The 27060-nt window shown below is 44.3% G+C and overlaps 1 protein-coding gene across 2 annotated transcripts in view; it reads left to right on the forward strand.

Moving 5' to 3' along the window:
• The window catches only part of SLC16A3 (solute carrier family 16 member 3), a 57009-nt gene that overhangs the window by 20387 nt on the left and 9562 nt on the right, over window positions 1-27060 (forward strand). For both annotated transcript variants that reach the window (XM_077458883.1, XM_077458884.1), the window contains exons 2-3: window positions 13016-13257; window positions 25350-25493. In XM_077458883.1, coding sequence (XP_077315009.1) covers window positions 13035-13257; window positions 25350-25493 — 367 coding nt within the window. In that variant the 5' untranslated portion in view covers window positions 13016-13034. The remainder of the gene's footprint in view (window positions 1-13015; window positions 13258-25349; window positions 25494-27060) is intronic.

Raw genomic sequence — 27060 nt, forward strand, 5'->3', positions numbered from 1 at the left:
TTAAAATGGTACTTTCCCTTACACTGGTTGGCAGAGGAAACAAGACTTTTTATATTGATAGTTGGTTTAGTGGTCCCATACATTGGTGGCCGATGGGAGAAGGACCAATTATATTAATAGTCAGTGGGGGGAGGGACACTCTTACATTGTTGACCAGTGAAAAAGTGCACCCCCTCACTTACTTTGTTGAGCAGTGGAAAAATGCACCCCCCCCCCCCTTACCCACAGCTAAAAAGATAATTGGTATCATTGGTTATTGGGAGCTAGGATCTCCTGGTGGAGACTCCTTTCCCTAGACAAAACGAATATTTAGAACAGTGGTTCCTCATCTCCTGTCCTTAGGACCCACTTACTAGCCAGATTTTAAGTATTACCTTGGGGAGATGCAGACTAGAATATTGCAATCACCGAGCAGCAAATGATATCACCTGTGATGTATTCCAGTTATCTTCCAAACATGGCCTGTTAGTTGGTCCTGAGGGCAGGAGTTGAAAACCACTGATTTAGAAGCTAAGTCCACCTTCCTTAGCATGTTTCATGTTACAGCCCTATTAGGGTATAACAGGGATATGCAATTAGCGGACCTCCAGCTGTTGCAAAACTACAAGTCCCATCATGCCTCTGCCTCTGGGTGTCATGCTTGTGGCTGTCAGAGTCTCGCTATGCCTCATGGGACTTGTAGTTCTGCAACAGCTGAAGGTCCGCTAATTGCATATCCTTGGTGTATAAAATGAAACATGGAGAGAGTCGGTTACTTAATATTGGAGGTTCTTCTTCTGTCCTTTTTTTTTCTTCTTTCTTATTTTTCTGTCTCTTTCTTCTCTCTACTTCTTCTGTCTTCCTCTTCCTCTTCCATCTTCTTCTGTCTTCTTCTGCCATCTTCTTCTTCTTACGCCGTTGTCTTTCGTCTTCTTCTTCTATCTTCTACTTTTGTCTTATGCTTCTGTCTTCTTCGACTTTTTCTTTTGTAATTTTCTTCTTTTTCGAAATAACATTTTTGGATTTGCAGATTACAAAAGTAGGTCCGAGAATAATGAGATCTACATTTCAAAAGAGTATGGTGGGGAAAACACCCTCAAACCACTTCCCAACCTTACTTAATATTGGTGGTTCTTCTTCTGTCTTCTTTCTTCTTTTTCTGTATACTTCTTCTGTCTTCTGTCTTCCTCTTCCATCCTCTAATGTTTTCCGTCTTCATCTTCCGTCTTCATCTTCCGTCTTCATCTTCCGTCTTCATCTTCCGTCTTCATCTTCCGTCTTCATCTTCCGTCTTCATCTTCCGTCTTCATCTTCCGTCTTCATCTTCCGTCTTCATCTTCCGTCTTCATCTTCCGTCTTCATCTTCCGTCTTCATCTTCCGTCTTCATCTTCCGTCTTCTTCGACTTTTTTTCTTTTGTCATTTTCTTCTTTCGAAATAACATTTTTGGATTTGAAGATTACAAAAGCAGGTCGGAGAATAATGAGATCTACATTTCAAAAGAGTATGGGGGAAAACGCCCTTCTCCACTTGACCAGTTATCACCCTACCTCAACCATATGTGGGGTACCAATAGGAGAATTTCTCAATTTACATAACTTTTACTTTTTACATAAATAACTGCTCAGATAAAGGTGAATTTGAAAACGAGGCCCAGGACTTGAAAAATAGGTTTCAAAGGAAGGGTTATGGATAAAAACATATTTGGGTGGGAATGAATAGGGTTAAGAGGACTCCAATGAAAGATTTGCTAGGTAAAATGGGAGAGGAAAGAGAACTATTCCAGGATAATTACAAGATTTGGATCGCATTGAGACCAGCTGCAAAATGGAAATGCCCTTTAAGCATGTTTATTATGTAGCCTTTACTTCCACTTTAAGTGGGAAGATATTGTTATGCAAATGAGTTCACATACTAGTACATTTTTATTTTCAGTTAGAGTGGCATCATTAATTTATTATATTTGTATATTGTTAGCGCTTGATCAATGCTTGGTCTATTTCTGAGGATAATATGGCAGTCTGGGAAAACTTGGTTAGACGCTGCAACCCCCACCCCCTTCCTCTTCTTGAATCTTGGGGTTCTTCTCCCTGCCGAATCCTGTCATTCATTTTTAATTCGGTGTGGCTGTATGCGGCTCCGCCTGCACAGCCATATCATCCAGTCACAAAAATTTTTGAATGGAGAGAGGCTACAAGTTCCATCGCCAACATAGCAGAGGGACTGGAGCACAAGAGTAGTGACATCAGCACGCCAGCTTCAAGATGGCAATATGATGTTTTCTTTTTATTTAGCCTGAAGGCTGATTGCGAAAAAATCTTACATTCCTCCTTCCACACTATACAAGAGTTTGGCGGACCAGTGCTGGTGGCTGTCAGAATACCTGAACAGCGGCTGCTTTTGATTGGATGCAGCTGTTTTTTGGCAATTTTTTTTCCTGCTCAGCTCCTTCGTCTTTTTAATGTTAGACTGTTAGGGGGGCAGGGGCCAACCGGACCACCCATGCAACAAATTTCAGCCAGTTCATCAGAAACAAAATTCACGGTTTTATGGCCAGCTTTGCTTAGACGACCAGTCATATTTTAACAAACAATGACCATTTCATACTGAGATGTTTCAATTATGAACAAAGTCCAAAGCAAGAATAAATCCTAAATCAGGAAAGAGGTTTATTTTAAATATTAGTCTGAGCTGGAACACTCGGCCATAAACCACAATGCGGAGTATACAGAGGTATTATACCGATCCAGGCAGCCTTCCAGCCTAAAGAGCACAGGCCCAAAAATAGGGCAGCTGTTGGCGTTGCAGAGTTCAGGATATTTCTGGTCTACGTAAGAGAAACTATTTCTTTGGAGGTGTAAATGTCAGAGTAAGGATAGACACCGTGACCCAGAAACCATCCTGGGCTGCGGACAGGGGGCATTCCAATATCGGCAGATCTGAGGTGAGTTAAGAATAGCCGGTGGTGCGTGCACACTTGGGGGGCCCCCCCATGATGAGTACATGGGGGGTTTTCTTTTCCTCTCATGGCATTACCTCTCCTTTAGCCTTTCCTACAAGTTTGGTAAAGCCGAGAAGTAAAAGCTGCAAGGTGTAATAAGACCTACTATCAGAAGTAATAATGTAATTGGTTTAGCATTAGAACCCAGAAATCTGGTTTTCCTTTGCACAACATTAGTGCCTACACCTCCAAAACCAAGGTAGGTAGAAATGGGGGTAATATTCTGAGATGTATGGGCTTGTTTGAGGTGGTAGTTGGTTAATCTTTAAAAGTAGTGAAGAGTTTGCCTATTAGGAAACTGGTGGTTTTTGGTGCAATGCCCAATTCTAAAGCCTCCTTCCATTAACCCTCCCTGTAACCCTAAAAAATAAAACATTACTGTATCCCTAAAAATAAACCACTAAACCTCTTTGTTACCCACCTTGTATACCTAACACCAACCTTTACTGTAACACCAACACTGAAGCCAGCCCAAATAGAGCTTTCTTTTGGTGGTATTTGATCATCTCTGCTGTTTTTATTTTTTGCACTATATACAAAAAAAGAGCGAGAATTTTTGAAAAAAAAAATGCATTATTTTTTACTTTTTGCTATAATAAATATCCCCAAAAAATATATAAAATAAAAAAAATTTTCCCTCAGTTTAGGCCGATATAGTTACATAGTTAGTAAGGTTGAATAAAGACACCAGTCTATCCAGTTCAATCTGAGTGAGTGTCTACAATTGTCCCTATCACTGTACATTACACACTCACATCAGTCCCTACCCTCAAGGAGCCCACAATCCAAGGTCCCCATTCATATACTAGGGCCAATTTGGGACAGAAGCCAATTAACCTACCTGCATGTCTTTGCAGTGTGGGAGGAAACCGGAGTACCCGGAGGAAACCCACGCAGGCACAGGGAGAACATGTAAACTCCAGGCAGGTAGTGTTGTGGTTGGGATTCAAACCAGCAACCCTTTTTATTGCTAGGTGAGAGTGCTAACCACTACACCACTGTGCCGCCCCTATATATGTATTCTACATATTTTTGGTTAAGAAAAATCACAATAAGCGTTTATTGATTGTTTTGCGCGAAAGGTATAGCGTCTACAAAATAGGGGATAGTTTTATGGCATTTTTTTTTTTTTTACTAGTAATGGCGGCGATCAGTGATTTTTATCATGACGGTGACATTATGGCGGACACATCGGACACTTTTGGCACTATTTTGGGACCATTCACATTTATACAGCGATCAGTGCGATTCAAAATGCATTGATGTAAATGTGAATGGCAGTGAAGGGGTTAACACTAGGTGGCGCTGTAGGGGTTAAGTGTGCCCTAGGGAGTGATTATAACCGTGGGGGGGGGGCGTTGCTGTGTGTGACACGTCACTGATCTTTGCTCCCGATCACAGGGAGCGCTGATCAGCTTGTTTACATTAGCATCTCCCCGTTCTTCCTCTCCATGAGGCGATCACGGGTATGCCCGTGGACATCGAGTCTCAAGTCTCGAGTCCCCTTGGACTCAAGGAGCTCTAGGTGGGCACGCGCCCGCTAGCCAAGCCTCGCGAGATCACGTACAATAACGTAATTTCGCGCAGCAGAGCCAGCCTGCCGCAATAAAACTGCAGCGGCTGGTCCGCAAGCGGTTAAAGTTTTGATATGACGATATTATCACCTTGTTTAAACCCTTGTTTTATTTTTATTTTTTAATAACAAACATGTCATACTTACCTCAACTGTGAAGTTCATTTTGCACAGAGAGGCCCCCGAACCTCCTCTTCTGGGATCCCAATGCAGCGCTGGTGGCTCCTCCCCCGCATCGAGTGTTCACGTTGGATAAGCGCTCTCTTTGGTGGACACCCGTGCGGGCACGGTTTCGAGTCCCGCATCTGTGTTCATTCACGCAAAATGCAGTACTGAGCCCCGCCCCCCAGCGGCGAAACATTGGATTTGATTGACAGCAGCGGGGGTCCAATGGCTGCGCTGCTATCAATCTATCCAATCAGGACATGAGACACCGGCTAGAGATGGTGTGCTCATTCCCGGACGGAGGATGACAACGCCCAGGTAAGTAAAACGGTGGGGGGGGGGGGGGCTGCAGAACTAAAAAAGTTTTTTCACCTTCATACATAGAATGCATAAAGGTGAAAAACCATGAAGTTTTACAACCCCTTTAAGCCTGTGTTTGGTATGGATGTGAATATGAGGCCTTGCGTGGGCATGCCAGGAGCCTTTTTTTTTTTTTTTTTTTTTTTTTTTTTTTTTGTTTCTTTTGCTTGAAAACAATAAATACGGTTGAAACCGAAAAATAGCAAATGTTACTTGAGAGAGTGAAGTTCTGCTTTAAATATGCCTGAGACGCACTTTTTTTATTTATGTCAAAACTGCAAAAATGACAAATATACAGCTAAAGAGATTTTTGCTATTGCTTTTGTGGCAGCAAATACAAAAGGGAGGCACATGACAAGTTTACTGCTTACATATCATGAGACATATCGAGCTGATTTTTCACTTTGCAGCAGGGCTGGACTGGGACAAAAATGTGGCCCTGGACTTCATCCAGACTGGCCCAGGGCACAGCACATCAGGGCACAGAGCCCAGCACATCAGGGCACAGCACATCAGGGCACAGAGCCCAGCACATCAGGCCACATCAGGGCACAGCACATCAGGGCACAGAGCCCAGCACATCAGGGCACAGCACATCAGGGCACAGAGCCCAGCACATCAGGCACAATCAGGGCACAGCACATCAGGGCACAGAGCCCAGCACATCAGGGCACAGCACATCAGGGCACAGAGCCCAGCACATCAGGGCACAGCACATCAGGGCACAGAGCCCAGCACATCAGGGCACAGCACATCAGGGCACAGAGCCCAGCACATCAGGCACAATCAGGGCACAGCACATCAGGGCACAGAGCCCAGCACATCAGGGTACAGCACATCAGGGCACAGAGCCCAGCACATCAGGGTATAGCACATCAGGACACAGCATATGACACATCAGGGTACAGGACACAGCACATCAGGACACAGGTCACAGTAGATCAGGGCACATGACATCTGGGCACAGCACATCAGGACACAGGTCACAGTAGATCAGGGCACATGACATCTGGGCACAGGACATTGGGGCACATAGCACATCAGGGTATGGGGCACATAGCACATCAGGACTCATCAAAGCACATTGGGGTACATCGCCACGGATCTCCGGGGGAATTCACTGCAGAACAACTGGGAAACCCTAGTTGAGAAACGATGCAATAGGCAAATTAGGCGGCCGCTGAAACTGGCCCACTAACCCATCGGCCCACCGGAAAACTCCCAGTAGTCCTGATGGCCAGTACATGCCTGCTTTGCAGGTTCCGTAATGCAGGCTGGGGAGAAAAAAAGATGATGCCAGATGTGCTCCAGCCAGGAAATGAGGCAGGTTCTATCTGACTTGCTGCAGCTTCTAATGCACATTGTGAGAAGCTCACAGTGTGCAGTGATACCAGAGTAAGCACTTTTCAGTCCAGGAGGGGAGCCGCTACAACTGTGCAAGACTGAAGGGAAAGCTGGAGATCAGCTTTAATCATTTATTAATGAATGCAGCTGAACTGATTTGTGTTTTTTATATATGCCTGGAGTTCATCTTTAAATAATTTAGTACTCCCATCATTAGGTTCCAATAACACCAAGTTAGGAACCCCTGATGTACAGTTCCTTGATTTTCCACTTTTTGTCAGGTTACAACCAAAAACGTAAATGTATTTTATTGGGATTTTATGTGATGGACCAACACAAAGTGGCACATAATTGTGAAGTGGAAGGAAAATGATAAATGGCTTTCCAATTTTTTTTACAAATAAATAAGTGAAAAGTGTGTGGGGTACATTTGTATGGCGCCTCCCAGAGTCAATACTTTGTAGAACCGCCTTTCACAGCAATTACAGCTACAAGTCTTTTTAGGGATGTCTCTACCAGCTTTGCATATCTAGAGAGGGACATTTCTGCCCATTCTTTTTTGCAAAATATCTCAAGCTCTGTCAGATTGGATGGAGAGCGTCTGTGAACAGCAATTTTCAAGTCTTGCCACAGATTCTCAATTGGATTTAGGTCTTCTGGACTGTGACTGGGCCATTCTAACACATGAATATGCTTTGATCTAAACCATTCCATTGTAGCTCTGGCTGTATGTTTGGGGTCGTTGTCCTCCTGGAAGGTGAACCTCAAGTCTTTTGCAGACTCTAACAGGTTTTCTTCTAAGATTGTCCTGTATTTAGCTCCATCCATCTTCCCATCAACTCTGACCAGCTTCCCTGTCCCTGATGAAGTAAAGCATCCCCACAACATGATGCTGCCACCACCATGTTTCACAGTGAGGATGGTTAGGACGTGTTTGCTGTGTCCCCCACATGGCTTCTCGCAAATTGCAAACGGGACTTTTTATGTTTTTCTTTCAACAATGGCTTTCATCTTGCCACTCTTCCACAAAGGCCAGATTTGTAGAGAGCACGACTAATAGTTGTCCTGTGGACAGATTCTCCCCCCTGAGCTGTGGATCTCTGCAGCTCTTCCAGAGTTACCATGGGCCTCTTGGCTGCTTCTCTGATGAATGCTCTCCTTGCCCGGCCGGTCAGTTTAGATGGACGGCCATGTCTTGGTAGGTTTGAAGTCATGCCATACTCTTTCCATTTTCAGATGATGGATTGAACAGAGCTCCGTGAGATGTTCAAAGCTTGGAATATTTTTTTTTATATAACCTAACCCTGCTTTAACCACTTCCTGACCGGCGTACGTCGGCAGAATGGCACGGGCAGGCATATCGCGAGCGTGCCACCGGAGACGCACTCACGTGCCAGTCGGGACCCCCGTGAGTCCGGTCGCGGGTCCTGCGGACTCGATTGCCGTTGTAAACAGCATCTCCCCGTTCTGCCTAGCAACAAGTGGCGCTGATCTCTGCTCCATGTGATTGGAGCAGAGATCAGTGTTCATTAAAACAAAGCACAGCCCCCCCCACAGTTAGTAACATGCCCCTAGGAACACTTAACCCCTACACTGCCACCCCCTGGTTAACCCCTTCACTGCCAGTGTCATTTACACAGGAATCACTGCATTTGTATAGCAGTGATTCCTGTATAAATGACAATGGTCCCAAAAATGTGTCAAAAATGTCTGATGTGTCCGCCCTAATGTAGCAGTATAAAACTATCTCCTAACTATTTGGTAAACGCTATAACTTTTGTGCAAACCAATCAATAATCGCTTATTGCGATTTTTTTTTTTTTTTTTTTTTACCAAAAATATGTAGAAGAATATGTATCAGCCTAAATTGAGGGAAAAAAAAGTTTTTTTAAAATATATTTTTGGGTGATATTTATTATAACAAAAAGTAAAAAATAATGCATTTTTTGCAAAATTGTCTCTCTATTTTTGTTTATAGCGCAAAAAATAAAAAACGCAGGGGTGATCAAATACCACCAAAAGAAAGCTCTATTTGTGGGAAAAAAAAGGACGCAAATTTTGTTTGAGAGCCACGTCGCACGACCACGCAATTGTCAGTTAAAGCGACGCAGTGCCGAATCGCAAAAAGTGGTCTGGTCTTAAGCCAGCAAAATGGTCCGGTCTGTAAGTGGTTAAACTTCTCCACAACTTTATCCCTGACCTGTCTGATGTGTTTCTTGGCCTTCATGATGCTGTTTCATAGAAGAGTACTGAGATTAAATTACACACAGGTGGACTCTAATTAGCTGACTTCTGAAGGCAATTGGATTTAGTTTTTAGATATTAGTTGGGGGGTATCAGAGTAAAAGGGGGCTGAATACAAATGCCCCCCACACTTTTCACATATTGATTTGTAAAAAAAAATTGAAAACCATTTAGTGTTTTCCTTCCACTTTACAATTATGTACCACTTTGTGTTGGTCCATCACATAAAATCCCAATAAAATTCCTTTTTAAGTTTTTGGTTGTAACGTAACAAAATGTGGAAAATGTCAAGGGGTATGAATACTTTTTTTTCAAGGCACTGTAAACTCTCAGATACTATGTTTCCTAGCCGTGGACCTCTTGCTCCTGATATACTGAATAGCTTAATATACTATTTTGTTCATTGCCAATATTTATCTTCTTTGTTGGTTTAGTATTAGACTTAACTTAGCCTTGTCTTAAAATAAAACATGAAGTGATCTCCAGAATCTGCCCAATATGAAGGGCCTACAAATCCACCCTCTCCTTATACGGCTCCTAAAGCCTCTAAATATTTTATCCACTTCTGATATAAGTAATTATCATCCTTCATCCTCAGCATCCACAGACGTGACATAGAGCAGAGCACTCTGAATTATTAATATCGCCGCTGTTTGCGAACGTGACCAGATCACATGATGGCGACTAGACAGCAGAGACGTGTTTTAAACAATCAGCCTCTGATTCCGTATAAATCTGTTCGGTTGCTTGTGGATTAACATAAACCGTCTTTATAGTAAACATTACCCGCGTGTTGTAACACTCGAGCTCCATTCTGGATAGAACAGGCAAGGATAGAGCCCTGTTCATACTGGCATTAAAAACAAGTGTTTGCCACGTTTGAACAAACCTGTTGAGCAGGGGAGCCTCTGCGACATTGTTTGTCGCTCCTCTATGCTTCCCTGGCTGCATTGGGAGCACCACAGGACCTTTTCTTTTCTACAATCATGGGAAAGAGATCTAAAAGCGGAACTCCCACCCAGAAGCGGAAATTCCAATTTAAGGCCTCCTTGCCCGCTCCTCGTTGACTTTTGGCAGTTTTTTTTTGGGGGGGGGGGGGGGGGGGTTGGAAGTGGGCACCTAGTTTTGGCAAGCACCCGCTCCCACTTCCGCTCTGATTGCCCCCCTCCCTCCCTGCAGTCTTCTGGGACGCATCAAAGGTCTCAGAAGACTGCAAGACCAACTGCAATGCACAAAGCGGAGGGCACCCGGTTGTGAAGCCGCAAACTGTCACAGTTGGGTGCCCACAGTTAAGATGTCGACGCCAACGACCAAAGGCGGTCCCCGTCACCCCCCTCGGGTGAGCACAGCACTGAATCCTGGTAAAGGTAAGTGTCTGTTTTTTATTAAAAGTCAGCAGCTACAGTTTTTGTAGCTGCTGACTTTTCATTTTCAGAAGACTGGAGCTCCTCATTAACCCCTTCAATACTGGGAAATTTCACCCCCTTCCTGCCCAGGTAAATTTTCAACTTTCAGCGCTATCACAAATTAAATGATAATTGCGCACTTCACACGGTACCAATATGACATTTTTATAATTTTTTTGGAGACAGGCAGAGCTTTCTCTTGGTGGTATTTAATTACCACTGGGTTTTTTATTTTTTGCTAAACAAACGAAAAAACATAAAAAAAAAAAAACATGTCCTTAGTTTCTGTTATAAAATTTTGCAAATAAGTAATTTTTCTCCTTGGCTGATGTGCGCCGATGAGACAGCACCGATGGGCACTGATAGGCTGCACCAACGGGCACTGATGGGTTGCACTGATGGGCACTGATAAGCAGCACTGATGATCAGGACACTGATCATCAGTGCCCTGATTATTAATGTAAAAGTCACCTGTCGCAATTGCCAGTTACTGGCTCTCCTGTGACAGAGCGTGAAGAGAGGAATGCAGATAACCAGCAATTGTGTTTACATGTGATGAGCTGTAATTGCACACAGCTGATCAGATGGTAAAGGGCCACTGTGATTGGCCTTTTATCCCCATCTGTGACACAGTGATCACAGAGTGCGCCAGCTGTGGGTGCATTGTTCTGTAATTGCCCCTCCGCACCGGTTCCCCCTGCTGTTTAGGCCCCAATGTATGCCCGGGCCCCCTACAGGAGGACTGGCGGTCCTGCCTGTAGCATGTGATGTAAGAGCCCCACAGAGTACATCCTCTCTCTCTTGCCTGAGTGCAGTCCTGATAGCTGACTCGCACTAAATGGTTGTGGTGTCAGGAATGCAAGAAAGAAAGCCAACAGCTTTATTAATTGGGTGCTCAGACCTCCTCTAGCAGCCTAATCAGAGTGTCGGTAGACCTGAGGTCAGGAAGGGAGCAGATTTCATGGTCAGCCTTATAGCCTGACACTGGGCTAGCATGTCCTGACAGGGAGAGTATACAAGTAAATAAGAGTACACACCTCCTAAGAGGGAAAGCTGCACTACTATTAAATATTATTACCAGCTTAAAGCGAACATGTGCTTTGCCCAATTTGAGAAATGCTACAGGGTCACTTAACATCCCCTTCCCCATCCATCGTTACTTAGTTTATCCATTTAGCAACTGTGAATAAAAGGAACCCAGTGCTTACTCTGAGCAGAGGACACACTCCCCTCCCCGTATGAGAGCTTTGAGCCAATCACCAAGCATCGGTGCTGTCATGTGGGATGACGCAGAGTGAGCTACATGCTTCCAACACCCAGGGGTAAGGGTATTCCTTCCAACACCCAGGGGTAAGGGTATTCCTTCCAACACCCAGGAGTAAGGGTATATCTTTCAACACCCAGGGTATATCTTTCAACACCCAGGGTATATCTTTCAACACCCAGGGTATATCTTTCAACACCCAGGGTATATCTTTCAACACCCAGGAGTATATCTTTCAACACCCAGGAGTATACCTTCCAACACCCAAGGGTAGGGGTATACCTTCCAACACCCAGGGGTAGGGGTATACCTTCCAACACCCAGGGTATATCTTTCAACACCCAGGGTATATCTTTCAACACCCAGGGTATATCTTTCAACACCCAGGGTATATCTTTCAACACCCAGGGTATATCTTTCAACACCCAGGGTATATCTTTCAACACCCAGGAGTATATCTTTCAACACCCAGGAGTATATCTTTCAACACCCAGGAGTATACCTTCCAACACCCAAGGGTAGGGGTATACCTTCCAACACCCAGGGGTAGGGGTATACCTTCCAACACCCAGGGTATATCTTTCAACACCCAGGAGTATATCTTCCAACACCCAATGGTAGGGGTATACCTTCCAACACCCAGGGGTATACCTTCCAACACCCAAGGGTAGGGGTATACCTTCCAACACCCAGGGGTATACCTTCCAACACCCAGGGGTATATCTCTATGCTCCCAATGGGGGAATGAAGGAAAGGTAAATATGGGCGGCTGGGAAGAGGGTCGGTTAACTGACCTTGTCGCTTTCCTCTACGTGGGCATGACAAAGGTTCACTTTAAGTGTGGAGATTCAGATTGTTAAAATGTCAATTCCTAACTGGTTCCATGGTAGTGTATGATTTCCTTACACGTTGCAGTCTGATTTTTTTTTCAATTTTTAAATCTACCAAGAACTTTGCAGAGTTAAGGCCTGCCTTATTGGATACAGATAGGTTACAATAGCACATTGTTTTGTCAGGTCTAAATGAGATAGTACAGAGATTGTACAGTCAGTGTGTAATGTGTATGATGCTTGTGGTTTCAGCAGGTTTTGAAGTCCTATGGACCAGCTGTCACAAACCCTTGACTTAAAGGGGTATACTTAAAGCAGATTCATTGGGGCAGAGGATGGAGAACGTCCTTGAAACCAGGGATGAGCTTGAGTTTAGCGTTGGTTCAGCTTGGGTTCAGTTCAAACCCATATTAAGATGAACCTGGAAGGAAGTTGTCAGGCCAATCAATTTCATCTGAGGCATTCCCCAACCTGCAGCTGCATGCACATAAATAGACAGATATGCTTGCTGTGGCATCATTGACCTAATTTGCTGGCTTTTCAGCAGATTTGGTAGAGTGATATGGCCATGTGGTCAATGACGTCACCAGCACACCCAGCCCTTTGATTACATGCAGCTGCAGAGCGGGGAATGCCTCGGCCACAGTTGATTGGCCAGGCATTGACAGATTCCTTCTGGGTTCGGGCAAACATGGGTTAGGACTGAACCCAAGCCAAACCCAAGCTTACCACTACTTAAAACCTATTGTTCCTCCAGAATAAAAGCATTGCTGGGTGAGTCTGTACACAAACATGCATGACCATAGGGAATTCTTCCTTGTAATCACATTACCCTCTGTATTTCTTACAGGCAGTCGGAGTAGAGCATCATGGGAGGGGCGGTTGTGGACGACAATCCAAGTACGGTAAAGGCCCCCGATGGCGGCTGGAGCTGGGCCGTGCTCTTCGGATGTTTTGTCATCACCGGGTTCTCCTATGCCTTCCCTAAGGCAGTCAGCGTGTTTTTTAAGGAACTTATCAGAGAATTTGGGATCGGATACAGTGACACAGCCTGGATTTCTTCCATCTTACTCGCTATGTTATATGGAACAGGTGAGTGCTTATCGGACATCTAATTATACATATATCAAGTGTTCCATCAGACTTATATGGACTGCATTGGCAAAATATGAACCACACCCCAAGAACTACTTCTTGTTATTGTTAAAGAAGACCTCTGGTTTAATAGAAAAGTATGGCAGTGGGGAGAGGATGAAAATTGGAAATAATCAATAACTATGTGCATCAAATTCACTTTTCCTTACAATGGTTCACTCAAAAGTACTTCACAGTTTTGTTTGCTTTTTTACATTTGATTTTCAAAATGAATGGGTTTTCCTAAACGAAAACCACATTCACTGTTCAAAATTTGTTCTTTTGAGAGATTTTTTTTTTTTTTATACTGCGCCTTCACATTTTTTTAGTCACTGTGGTCGAAAACGAGCACTGATTTGACCCCACTAATAATTAGAAAAATCGAACAAACATTCTTAAAGGATAAGTTCACTTTAAAAAATAAATAAATGCACTTTTTTTTACAAGTAAAAAAATGTGCATTTATTTGTGTATTTATTTGTCTGTGAAGCATTGCACCAGATTGGTCTCCTGCAGAGCTGTCAGTGTATCTATGTGCCCGTACATCCCGTACGGGCAAGCAGATGCACTGACGGGAAGATTCAGTGAACTACCACGGCGCCCCACAGCACCATGGTAGTTCATTGAGAACTACAAGCCGACATCCACAAAGCTCTGTGCATAAATGACGCCGCGTGGGTGGAGTTTTTGGAAAGTGACAGCTGGTACTGGGAACTTCTCCCCATACTACTGTCACAGGGATCGAGAGCAATGGGGAGCGGCTGCAGCAGTAGGAACATGTCACTTTAAAAACAAGTGGAATATGTAATTTTCCCAAAGCTGAACTTATCTTTTAAAATTTTGAAAAAAATTCTACTGGTCAGCTTAACTGAATGACAATACTGCTTACACTTTATATGTAAGTGGTTGTAAGGGCTGAAGATTTTTTACCTTTATGCATTCTACGCATGAAGGTAAAAAACCTTCTGTGTGCTGCTTCCCCCGCTCCAGCCCCCCCTAATACTCACCCGAGCCCACTCACGATCCTGCGATGTGCTTGAGAGCCTTGGATGTCTCGAGACTCCTTCTCATTGGCTGAGACAGCAGCCATTGGCTCCCACTGCTATCAGTCACAGCCAGTGAGCCAATACAGATAGAATACATAGAGCAGGGCTCGGGAGCAAGCATGCACCAGTGCCCCCATAGCAAGTGGCTTGCTATTGGAAGGACTGGTCAAGGGAGGAGAGGAACACTGGCGGGGAACCCGAGAAGAGAAGGACTGGGGCTGCTCAATGCAAAACCACTGCATGGAGAAGGTAAGTATAACAAGTTTGTTATTTTTTTTTTGTGTTTAAAAAGCTGAACCTTTAATACCACTTTAATCATTTCCAGTCTGGGCTAATTCTGACATTCCTCATACGTATAAAATTCATCTTTTTTTTTTTTTTTGCTAGAAAACAACTTAGAACCCCCAAACAGTATATGTTTTTTAAGCAGAGGCCCTAGAGATGGATATTGCATATTTTCACGTAACACGGTATTTGCGCAGCGTTTTTTAAAACACAATTTTTTGGAAAAAATACACTTTAATGAATTGTAATGTGCAAAAACAAAATATAATACCCAATTGATTGGTAAAAATATAAAAAAATAATGTTACACAGAGTAAAAAGATACCAAGCACGCTTTAAAATTACATATGGAATGGAGCCAAACTACGGTACCTAAAAATATCCATAGGCAAAGAATTAAATGCCTACACAGGAGGTCTGGCACTAGAATTATTGCCCTCGCTGTGGCATTCGCGGTGATACCGTACATTTGTGGTGCAACTGCCGTTTACATAGGCGTGCAAAACTGACACTTGCATTTGCCTCTGCGTGTGAGCATGGGGGGTGGGAATGCTTTAAAAACTATTTTTTTCATTTAAATTATTTTAACAATGTACCTTTTTAAAAAAAAAAAAGTATTATCAACTTCATTACTGTCACAAGGGATGAACAACATCAGGGCAAGAGGGTCTTATAATATAATATTGTATATTGAAACCATCTGGGCCCGGTGCATCCCCTGGTTTAGTTGCCCCTATAGCTTCTTGAAGTTCCTCTATTGTAATGGGACCTTCCTTCCAGTGCCTCACTAACCTCAGTAGATAGTTGGGACATGTGAGAGGGGATGTGGGCATAATTATATAAAGAGTCATAAATGCTCTGAAATTCCCTAGCAAGGAGTTGGGGCATTACAACTTTCGGTCCTGTTAGCGGTGTTATGTACGGTATATCAGTTGCCAATTTCTGTTCCCTAAGGGACCTAGCTAACATTCTGCCACATTTACCACCCGATTCATATATTTTCTGACAAATCTGTAATGCTGCTTTAGCCTTAAACTGCAACAGGTCTGTCATTTTTGTACACCGAGTTAAAAGTTGCTTCTCTAAGGGGGATGAATGGTGCATGTTTATGTCAAGCTTATAAGACCCGTAGGTCAACAAGTAATGAAGTTGACTGTTTTAGCCCTTGTACACACGGTCGGACGTTCTGACAACCAAATCCGTTGGATTTTGTCTGACGGATTTTGTCCGAAACTGTTGTATACACACGGTCGGACAAAGTTGTCGGAAAATCCGATTGTACATAACATGATGACGTTATTTCGTTACGATGGGACTATGTTCAGGCTAGTAGCCAATAGCTTTGGTCTAGGAATTTGTTCTGAGCATGCGTGGCACTTTGTCCGTTTGGAGTAGGCTACACATGATCGGAGTATGTCCGATCGGAGCATGTTGTCGGAAAATTTTATAGACAAGTTGGAAAACTTGGTCTGTCGGATATTCAGACGGAAACAGTCCGATGGAGACCACACACACATATGATTATCCGACAATACGGTCCGATCGGACACATTCCGTCGGAATCTCAGACCGTGTGTACAAGAGCTTATACGTTGTTTCTCGATCCTCAATCCGTGTTTTATAAGAACCCAGTGAATCACTGCCTTGTGCGCCTTCCAGTCAATACTGGGGGTTGCATTCTGACGGATCATTGGTTTGAAAAAAAAAATCTTGTTCTCTGGTGACATAAGTAAGCACCTCCTTGTCTTGTAGGAGGCTTTCATTAAGCTTCCAGCATTTGGTCTTAGCCCTTGTACACACAGTCGGAGAATCTGTCGGAATGTGTCCTATCGGACCGTGTTGTCGGATAATCCGACTGTGTGTGGTATGCATCGGACTGATTTTGTCGGAATATCCGTCGGACCCAATTTTCCAACATGTTGGAAATATTTCCCGACCAACTGGGCCGATCGGACATACTCCGATCATGGGTAGAGAATTTTGATCGGACCAAGTGCCACGCATGCTCAGATCAAATTCCTACATCAAAGCTATTGGCTACTAGCCTGAATGTAGTCCCATCGTAACGAAAATTACGTCATCACGTTCTGAATGATCAGATTTTTCGACAACTTAGTCCGACCGTGTGTATGCAACAGTTTCGGACAAAATCCAACGGATTTGGTTGTCGAAATCTCCAACCGTGTGTACAGGGGCTTAGACGTAAGAGTGTCAGTGAGAGCGTAAGACAGGAACACCGGGGAATTCTCGGTCCATGTAACGGAGCCTATAGTGGAGGTTCATACAGCATGTACTTGAGTACGAGGGAGTAAATATTAGTCGATTTGCGAGTATACCTTGTGAGGTAGAGAGTAAAATCCCTCTCAGTGGGATGAAGAAGCCAACATTTGTGTATAGTCATGGAGCCAGCAAGAACCTAAATAACGCAGGCCTACTAAAGGCTTGGCCTAAAGTAACAGAATAATATGCCCTCCTAGACGGGAAGGGAAACGACCCATCACTCCCAAAGACCTTGTCTGAAAAAACTTACTAGGAAGCTTCTAGTGGCAGACTATGAAGAATAAACATTGAGGCACAAAAAAACACATAATCCTGAGGGATGTTTCACCCGGTTAGTAACCAATCTAAGGGCACATATATGGGCAAACCATGTAAGGATATGGTATATCTATAGTGTGTCGCAGAGAAGCTGAGCTTTTTTTTTTTAAACATAGGAGGAGGGGAAGGGAAAAATGGAAAAAAGAGCCGGAGTTCCGCTTTAAAATACACTGTGCTCCCAGCACAATGACCGGGCCGTCAATGACAGCTCTCCAATCCCTGCTAAAGATCGGTAACCGGCAGGACCAATTTCTGATCAGGTGACCACTGTGCCAGCAAATCCCAGTGGTCACAGGATCGGCCGATTCTGCCTACCCCGACGTAAAGACCCTGTTAAAGGGACGCCAGGACTGGGCGGTAAGGGGTTAAGTAACAAGCGGGCAGGCTATTCCATGATGATAGTGGTTGGTCCTGTGGCTGAGCCCTGTGCGCTATCTCTATATCATGTAGAGGATGGGGACAGCTTAATCCGGTTTGGCGTAACTCCCGGCAGCCGGCTGGATACAGATTGATCTTACGGGAGGTCACGAAATGTAAAAGACAGCTGGACCAGTTGTCTGCCTCGCCAGACGGGTCATTTACAGAGAACGTTCCCTTCTTTTGTCTTGGTAACTCTAATGCCGCGTACACACAAGCGGACTTTTCAACATCCAAAGTCCGAAGGACTGAGTCCGTCAGACTATCCGATCGTGTGTGGGCTGCAACGGACTTTTGACTCACCAAAGTCCGAAGGACTTTAGAATATGGAACATGCTTCAAATTTTTCCGAAGGAACTCCGCCGGACCCGGTCCCCTTCGAAAAATTTGCTCGTGTGTATGCTACTCCGACGGACTAAAACCGACGCTAGGGCAGCTATTGGCTACTGGCTATGAACTTCCTTATTCGAGTCGGGTCGTACGTCATCACGTTCGAATCCGTCGGAGTTTAGTGTGATCGTGTGTGGCCAAGTCCATTCGGCCGAAAAGTCTGTCAGAACTCCGTCGGAATTCCAGCAGAACTCCGACGGAACTCCTTTGGAAGTCTGTCGGACATAAGTCCTCTCGTGTGTACGGGGCTTAAGAAATTTTGCCTCATATTTTTATTGAGGATAAATCGATCATTGATTCATTTTTGGGCTGCTGTTTACTAAAAAGGCATTCCCTTTGTTTTAAAAAGCACATTTTTGCAGTGTGCGGATAAGCAGACGAACAACAATTTTTGCTGAATGGCCATTTACAGTGGGATTTAATGCGCCACAATTTTGAGTCAAGCATTTGGCTCGCGGTTGCATGGCAGCCCCATTGACTTGATTGGTCAAGTTTGACAGGTTGTACCACATGTCAACAAACGAAAAAGCAGAAGGCCCCACCATCTTAGTGTATCAATTTATTTAAAACGTCAAACAAAAGGGTAAAATACACTCACAAAGGTAGGGAATATCAGGCTCTGGCCAGGCTTCTGTAAGATGGCAGACAGGAGGCAGCTGAGATTTCCTATTGTCATCCAGCTGAGGAGAGATACTGGGCTTGAATGGCGTCCACCTAGGATTGCTACCTCCAGTGCCGGGACAAGGTCATCCAGCGCCCAGGGCAAAGATGCCAAACTGCACCCCCCTTTCCCTTAGGGTTAGGGTCAGGGTGCCCCCTACCCCTGCAATAAACCATTGCGCCAGGGGCAGCCGTCCCTCCTGCCCACCCCTTGTCCCGGCCCTGGCTACCTCATCCCTTTAAACCCGAACACATATTAATTGCACAGGTTCTAAGGCTAATTAATGCACAAAGGGCACTGAGTTTAATTACCACCTTAATCATCCACAGGACCTGTGTGATTAATATGTGCTTGGGTTTAAAGGGATGAGGTGGCAACCCTATGTTCACCTGCAAGAGCCATAACAACTGGAATGCAAGCCAACGCTACAGCTGGAACTGGAACTGGAAATGAAGTCACAAGGATGTAGGTGGTGCCCCATGTCATCTTGACATTAGTGTTAAAGTGGTTGTAAAGGTAGAAGGTTTTTTTTTTATCCTAATGTACAGGTATTCTATGCATTAAGATAAAAAGCCTTCTGTGTGCAGCAGCCGCCCCTCATCCCCCTAATACTTACCTGAGGTCCACTTAGATCCAGTGATGTTGCATGAGAGACTTGAATTTCCCGGGACTCCCCTACTCATTGGCTGAGATTGCAGTGCGGGGCCGTTGGCTCCTGCTGCTGTCATTCAATGTCAGTGAGCCAATGAGGAGAGAAAGGGGGCGGTGCCGGGCCTCGGCTTTATGTTTGAGAAGCAGATGATCTGGGCTGCTTTGTGCAAAACCACTACACAGAGCAGGTAAGTATAACATGTTTGTTATTTAAAAAAAAAAAACAGACCTTAGTATCACTTTAAATTTGCAGCAGTATGTGAACAGCCCCCTCCTGCTGTAAACTTTAGGTGGGTGGCCGAAGAGCGGTAAAACCATGACTCAAACACCACTTTTTACTGCCTCCGGGCCACCCATATGTAAGAGGCCTAGGTGTAATTTTGGGCAAAATAACAAATGAGTGCATACCTCCCAACATTTTGAGATGGGAGATGAATGGGAGGGACACCTACTAGCAAACGTATGTAGGCATAGGACACGCCCCCTGCCACACCCCCTAAAGGAGAATTAACCAAAAAATTGGTCACTTAAATCCACAAGGGCTTTTTTTTTTACCTCTGTTATTCCTTTATAATGGCTTTTAAAATTGACAAATGCAGCAATTTAGAAACTGGATGAAAGTTTTAGCGCTGGAAAACACTTTTTGAAAGTTAAAAAGTGCATTTTATATACAACTATATAGACCAAACCAAAATGAGGGACAAATGCAGAGGAAAGAGGGACATAGGGACATTTCTCCAAATCAGGGACAGTCCCTCAAAATCAGGGACAGTTGGGAGCAATGTGAGTGTGTAAAAAAAAATGCTAAATACCTTTTCTCATCAGCAGTATATAGCAGTCTTATGACTTCAATCAGTGTCTGGTTAAAGCTTGTAGGAGGAGTTTTCATTCTGCTATGACTGTCCTATGAGGCTGTGTGACCCCTGACCCTCTGTCTGGACAGTACTGATTGGCCCTGTGCTGATCACATGCACCCTCCCAAGAAAAACGAACTGAGTATGTGCAGAGTGACTCCAAAGGCTCTATACCAGTGATGGCGAACCTTGGCACCCCAGATGTTTTGGAACTACATTTCCCATGATGCTCAACTACACTGCAGAGTGCATGAGCATCATGGGAAATGTAGTTCCAAAACATCTGGGATGCCAAGGTTCGCCATCACTGCTCTATACTAATAGGAGATGCATTGGGGACAGTGAAAGAAGGGGAGGATCAGAGAAGACAGGATCAAATGGCGTTTTTTTACACAATGCAGAGGATTAAGCACTTAGGTTTCACAGGGAGTATAACAAGCATGCTTTACTGCATATACAGACTGTTGTGGGTTTAGTAACACTTTAAGGTAAAAAAAAAACTGAACCTTTCGATACCACTTTAATAATTAATGTCCATTGCCAAATAAAATAATGACATCTGATACATTCTGTCACTAACATTCACACACCAGGTCTTGTTTTCCCTGTAACATCATTCTATTAGCTGCTGATCTCACCAGCTGTTCATTTTTTTTCTACTTCCTTTTACAGGGTGACAACTCTTTATGTTCTCCAGCAAAATAGCAAATTGTTGTCACCCTGTGGACAAGGGTAGTATTAGGTGGACATGAAGTTTTAAATAGACTTTAAGGATCAACTCACCCAGTGTTTGGAAACTTAATAGTCAGCAGCAGCTAAAAAAAGGTACATAGCAGACCTTGGAGACCCGCGCTTCCTTCTCCGCAGACAATTCTTCTCCGGCATCACCATTGTGACTTTGTGAGCCAGCTGTGACTTCCTGGTGGCTCTCAGCTGCACACGTGTGATGAGATCAGGGGTGCAGAGAGACTGAAAGAGGGTGGTTGGGTCACGTCAAGGCAAAATCACCCATCTCTGGGTTGAGGATCGGGGAAGGGGGAGCGGGTACTGACAAAAAAAAAAAGTTACTTGCTTCCGCCTAACCCCCCCCAAGAAAGCTGCATCATAAGGCTTTTTCACATGGCCAGCCAGGGGGCAAGAAAAGGACGCAGCTGAGCTGAGGTTTTACTGCCCCTCAGCTGCCCATAGCCTGACAGGGCTGTACACATGCCACAATGCTTTGCGGTTATGGCATTTTTAACTCAGACTGCAGAGTTTGATAGGCGGCACTGCCTGTCGGCCGCTGCTCTGCCGCCCTCTAAATAAAATCCATTGTTTTGTTTTTTTTAACTTTATTTTAATTGTTTATTTATTAAACATTTTGTTATGTTAATGTCAGACGAATTTATACAAGTTGGACAATATATTCCATATTGTTTCTAAGATACCAATGCTTGTATCATCCGCTCCATCTAGTGGCCAAAATACAGTATTGCTTACTCATTGAGGTATTTCCAAAAAATATGCAGAATTTTGGCCCCAAGGCAGGCATGTACTGGCCATCGGGACTACAGGGAGTTTCCTGGTGGGCCGATGGCTCAGTGGGCCGGTTTCAGTGACAGCCCGTCAAAGTAATAGGTGCGCGGCTCGCCCTCAACTTCACGCAGGGATGTGAGAAGGATGAGAAAAATGCATAGAAGAATAAGTGAAATAATTAAAGAGGTTAGTGTGGACTCCTTATGTTATGCTACTTATGTTTTTTTGCACAATTGCGTATAGTTTATATACTGTTTTGTGCTTGTTTGCAAAATTAAAGTGGGCCGGTCTGGATGAAGTCCAGGGCCAAATTTTTGTCCCAGTCCAGCCCTGCCCCAAGGTAGAGTTTACAATACAGACACTCATCTCTATAAGCCCTTGTACACACGGCCGGACATTCCGACAACAAAATCCGTCGGATTTTTTCAGACGGATATTGTCCGAAACTGGTGTTGCATACACACGGTCGGACAAAGTTGTTGGAAAATCCGATAGTTCAGAACGTGATGACGTTTGTTCGTTGCAACGGGACTACTTTCAGGCTAGTAGCCAATAGCTTTGGTCTAGGAATTTGATCTGAGCATGCGTGGCACTTTGTCTGATCGGAATTCTCTACAAACTATCGGACAAAGTTCGATCGGATCATGTTGTCGGAAAATTTTATATCCAGCTCTCAAACTTTGTTGGTTGGACATTCCGACAGAAAAAGTCAGATGGAGCCCACACACGGTCGGATTATCCGACAACACGGTCCAATCGGACATTTTCCGTCGGAATTTCTTACCGTGTGTACAAGGTCTAAGGGGCATTTGTATTTTGCAAGAATGCTTCTTACATTAGCCCGCCAGATATTTTATAAATAAACACCATAATGATACTTCATTTATGTCATTTCACAGCAGATTTTCCACCATAGCGGGCCTTTAGGCTGGGTTCACACTGCTGCGATGCGGGAACGCTGCGAATCTACTGCGGGTTCCCGCATCGCATGCCTCCCGGGAGCAGTTCACACTGCCCTATGCGAACTGCTGGGAGTGTCAGTGAATAGTTAATGACACCTCCAAATCAGTTTGCATATCGCAGTGCGATCTGCAAACTCGGACAGGAATCGGATCGCATGGTGTGAACACCCCATGTGATCAGATTCTGCTGCGGACTAAAAAAAGGGTCCTGTACGATTTTTGGGCTGGATGCGATGCAAATTCAGCCATACGATCTGTATGGCTGAAATCGCATCGCACAGAGATCGCATGTGATTTTCACTGCAGTGCGGTGCGAATCACATCCGATCTCGGACACCGCAGCAGTGTGAACCAACTGAGCATGGTACGAGTTAACTATGAAACTATGAAACTATGAAACTATGAGTTCACCTGGAATTATCTTCAGATTATACTGTAAATGATCACAGCTAAAACTGCAATGAGAAGCAGTTGATAAATTAACACATTTCAGCTTTTACTGAGAACGCAAATCTTCCATTCACACTTTTTTTTGTAGCATCTTTATAGTATAAAGTAAAACCACATCCCAGCATGCAATTCTCTCGGGTGGCTTTGTTTTCCCAGAAGTCCCCATTGTGTCATTGTAATAGAAGTCCCCCATTAGCAGCATGTAACCATGGTGAGTGTACTCTCTGGAGATGTTTATCCGGAGAGTATAAATCCGCTCCTCTAGTAATCCATCATCACCGGGATTAACCTGTTCATGAAAAGCCGGACACTGGCGGTCTGTCGGGGCTCATGGTTACCAGCGTTCTCTGTAAACAACCGTATTGTCTGTAGATTCTTTCTTTATTTATTTTTTTAAGCGGTTGTAAAATTTTACAACTGCAGTTCAAAGTTTCTAAATGTAAAATAATGCACCTAAGAAAAGGAGAGTACAACTGAGGGTACTTATTTCAGAAGACTGAAAAATGAGCACAAAGTGTGACCAGGCAGTGGGGAAAGCGAATATAATTCTAGGATGCGTCACTAGAAGAGGGATCACCAGCAGGAGGTCCTGATTTGCTTTATAGTTATCATTAGAGGGCTCACCAATAGTAGGAAGGAGGTCCTGATTCCTCCATATAGATCTTTAATTATCACTAGAGGGATCACAAACAGGACGAAGGAGGTCCTAATTCCTCTACATAGATCTTTAAAGGGGTTGTAAAGGTTCATGAAAAAACACCTGGCAGTGACTGGCCCCCAGCCCCGCCCCCCCCCCCCCCCCTGTTTTACTTACCTGAGCCCTCGATCATGTCCTGTTGCTGTCAATCAAATGCAGTGATGCCGCCACCGGGGGGGGGGGGGGGGGGGGGTGGGGGGTTGGGGTGCGGCTGAGTCCTGCATTCGGCGTCTACAGACATATATAATGTTTGGGGGTTCCAAGTAATTTCTAGCAAAAAATATTGATTTTAACTTGAGAAAGAAGTGTCAGAAAAAGATTTAGACTTTAATGCCGGCCATACACGATGCGAATTCCGAACGAAAATCCGAGCGAAAGTAAAATCGACCGATTTTCGTATCGTTAGTGTGGTATGCACGACATGCGATTTTCGTACGACAGGGCAAATTGACAAATCCAACATGTTGGTTTTTTTTTTCAAAAATCGTCCAAAAATCGTATCGTTAATGGCAGAGTTGGACGATTTGACATAAGAAAATGAACTGCGCACGATCTCTGGAAAGTTTGAACCAGAAGGAAACCATATAAAACAACGAACGAATGGTCGAACGCAACACGGAATTAAAAAAACCCGTTAAAACATAGTGTTTTAACGTACGATTTTCGTACTTAATTGATGGCACATTCGCATGTTGTTGTGAGTGCCGCTTTCGTTTATCGTTCGACGGGTCGTTCGGAATTCGCATCGTGTATGGCCGGCATAAGTGGTTAAACTCAGACTGCTTAGATTATTTGTTTACACAAGAAGTTCTATCCCTTTTGATCTAAGAAGTAAGTGTTAGTTACAATGTTTCCAGTTCTAAACTTGGCAGACTGCCCAGATGCTTTCTTATGACAGCTGAGTGAGCAGATAAGCTCTCCACTTGGTTATATGAAAGAATGGGAGAGATCGTGGGGGGAGGGGGGGTGAATCGCGATTTTATTTTTAATGATTAATCGTGCAGCTCTACTATATACCCAGTGAAGTGACAGGCCTCAGGTGATACGCATGGAAAGAAATCCTCCTACAAAAGTTGTATCTGTTTATCTGCAGTCTTCTCTTAGCTACATCCGTTTGAAGTGCTGAATTCATAAAGCTTATCTGAGCTATCAGAAAAAAAGGGGGCGGAGAGCTGACATTGCACTCTGCGGAGCTCAGTGAGGAAGTGCTCTGAGAAGAGGGAGGAGTGAGAGGAGGGGGGCGTGCCTTTAGGTGGAGACAGGCACTGTATACTATGGGGCTGTTGTGAGCTGCACTCTGCATATCTCAGGACTATTTCCAGGACCTTTTTTTTCTGTATTCATGAGGGTTTTATATGCACAATTTAAGGCTGCTGTATTACTAATATGGGATGAAGAAGGGAAGGCCACAGAAAACCCAGTGTGGTGATGGATTCTATAATGGGGGGTAATGGCGATCAGGAGGAGGGGAAGTTTTAAGATTTTACATGTCAGCAGAATAACCTTTTGTTCCTTCCCTCCCAGGTCCTCTGTGCAGCATCTGTGTAAACCGCTTTGGGTGCCGGCCGGTAATGATGGTTGGCGGTCTGTTCGCCTCGCTCGGGATGGTGTGTGCGTCATTCTGTACAAGTATCATCACCATATACCTCACTGCTGGAGTCATCACAGGTGAGCATCAGGCAGGAACTGTCCATCACATGACATCACCCTACAACCTACCTCCACACTTCAGCTTTCAGCATTTTGGATGTCTCTCAATTGTTTTATCCTAATCAACATTATAAAGTTGGGAACAGCACAGGGAGCCAATCAGTTGTGCTTTAGTGCACTGGGCATGCTGATAGGAGGAGAGAGCAGAGCGACAGAGAGATAATCAGTCTGTTGCGTCTCCTTCAATGTCCAGACACAGTCTGGGGGAAGGACAAGACCTGTATGTGCTACTGAACTGCAGGCCTGGAAAATGTGGTCTCCTTCCCTAGTACTGAGATTTGTGAAAAAAACTGGCTTATTTTTCCTATAGAGCGGGGGTCTCTAAACCTTCTAAAGAAAGGGCCAGTTTACTTTTCTTAAGACTTTAGGGGTCCAGTGGGAATAGACAATGTTGTTGCTTAAGTGGGAATAAACTGTGCCCTGTTGTTGGTATCAGTGGGAGGAATAGTGCCACCTCATTGGTGTTAGTGTTAGGAATAGTGCTCCATTGTTGGTGTCAGTGGGAGAAATAGTACCCTGTTGTTGGTATCAGTGAAATTAATTGTGACCATTTGTTGCTGTCAGTGTGAGGAATAGTGCCCCATCACTGGTGTCAGGGAGAGGAGTATTGCCCCATCGTTGGTGTCAGTGGGAGGAATAGTACCCCATCGTTGGTGTCAGTGGGAGGAATAGTGCCCCATCGTTGTTGTCAGTGGGAGGAATAGTGCCTCATCGTTGGTGTCAGTGGGAGGAATAGTGCCCCATCGTTGTTGTCAGTGGGAGTAATAGTGCCCCATCGTTAGAATAGTGCCCCATTGTTTGGTGTCAGTGGGAGGAATAGTGCCCCATCATTGGTGTCATTGGGAAGAATAGTACCCTGTCATTGGTATCAGTGGGAGGAATAGTGCCCCATTGTTTGCATTAGTGGGAGGAATAGTGCCCCATCATTGGTGTCGGTTAAAGGAGTAGTGGCCCATTATTAGTGTCAGTGGGAGGAATAGTGCTACCTCATTGGTGTCATTGAGAGGAATAGCACCCTATTATTGGTATCGGTGGAATTAATAGTGCAAGTGAGAGGAATAGTGCCCCATCATTGGTCGCATTGGGAAGACTAGTACCCTATTGTTGGTGTCAGTGGTAGGAATAGTGGTACCGCATTGGTGTCATTGGGAGGATTAGTACCCTGTTGGTGTCAGTGGGATTAATAGTGCCCCATCATTGGTATCAGTGGGAGGAATAGTGTCCCATCATTGGTGTCAGTGGGATTAATAGTGTCCCATCATTGGTGTCAGTGGGAGGAATAATACCCCAGCCCCAAGGGCTGGATAAAGGCATACAAAGGGCCACAGTTTGGATTCCCCCACAAAGAAGGATTCGGATACCATCTAAAAATTAGCTAAGAACTCCACCTACTGGCTGAAAATGGGAACACAAATTAATATGGAATATTTCATATATACCAGATTTTAAGAAAAATAAATTTTTTAGATCTATTTATTCATGAATTCAATAAATAAACTTTTTGAAATCCACCATACAAGTATAT

This window comes from Lithobates pipiens, unplaced genomic scaffold (genome assembly GCF_037356315.1).
Source record: "Lithobates pipiens isolate NorthernLeopardFrog02 unplaced genomic scaffold, aLitPip1_a1.2 Scaffold_28, whole genome shotgun sequence".
NCBI classification, from domain to species: domain Eukaryota; kingdom Metazoa; phylum Chordata; class Amphibia; order Anura; family Ranidae; genus Lithobates; species Lithobates pipiens.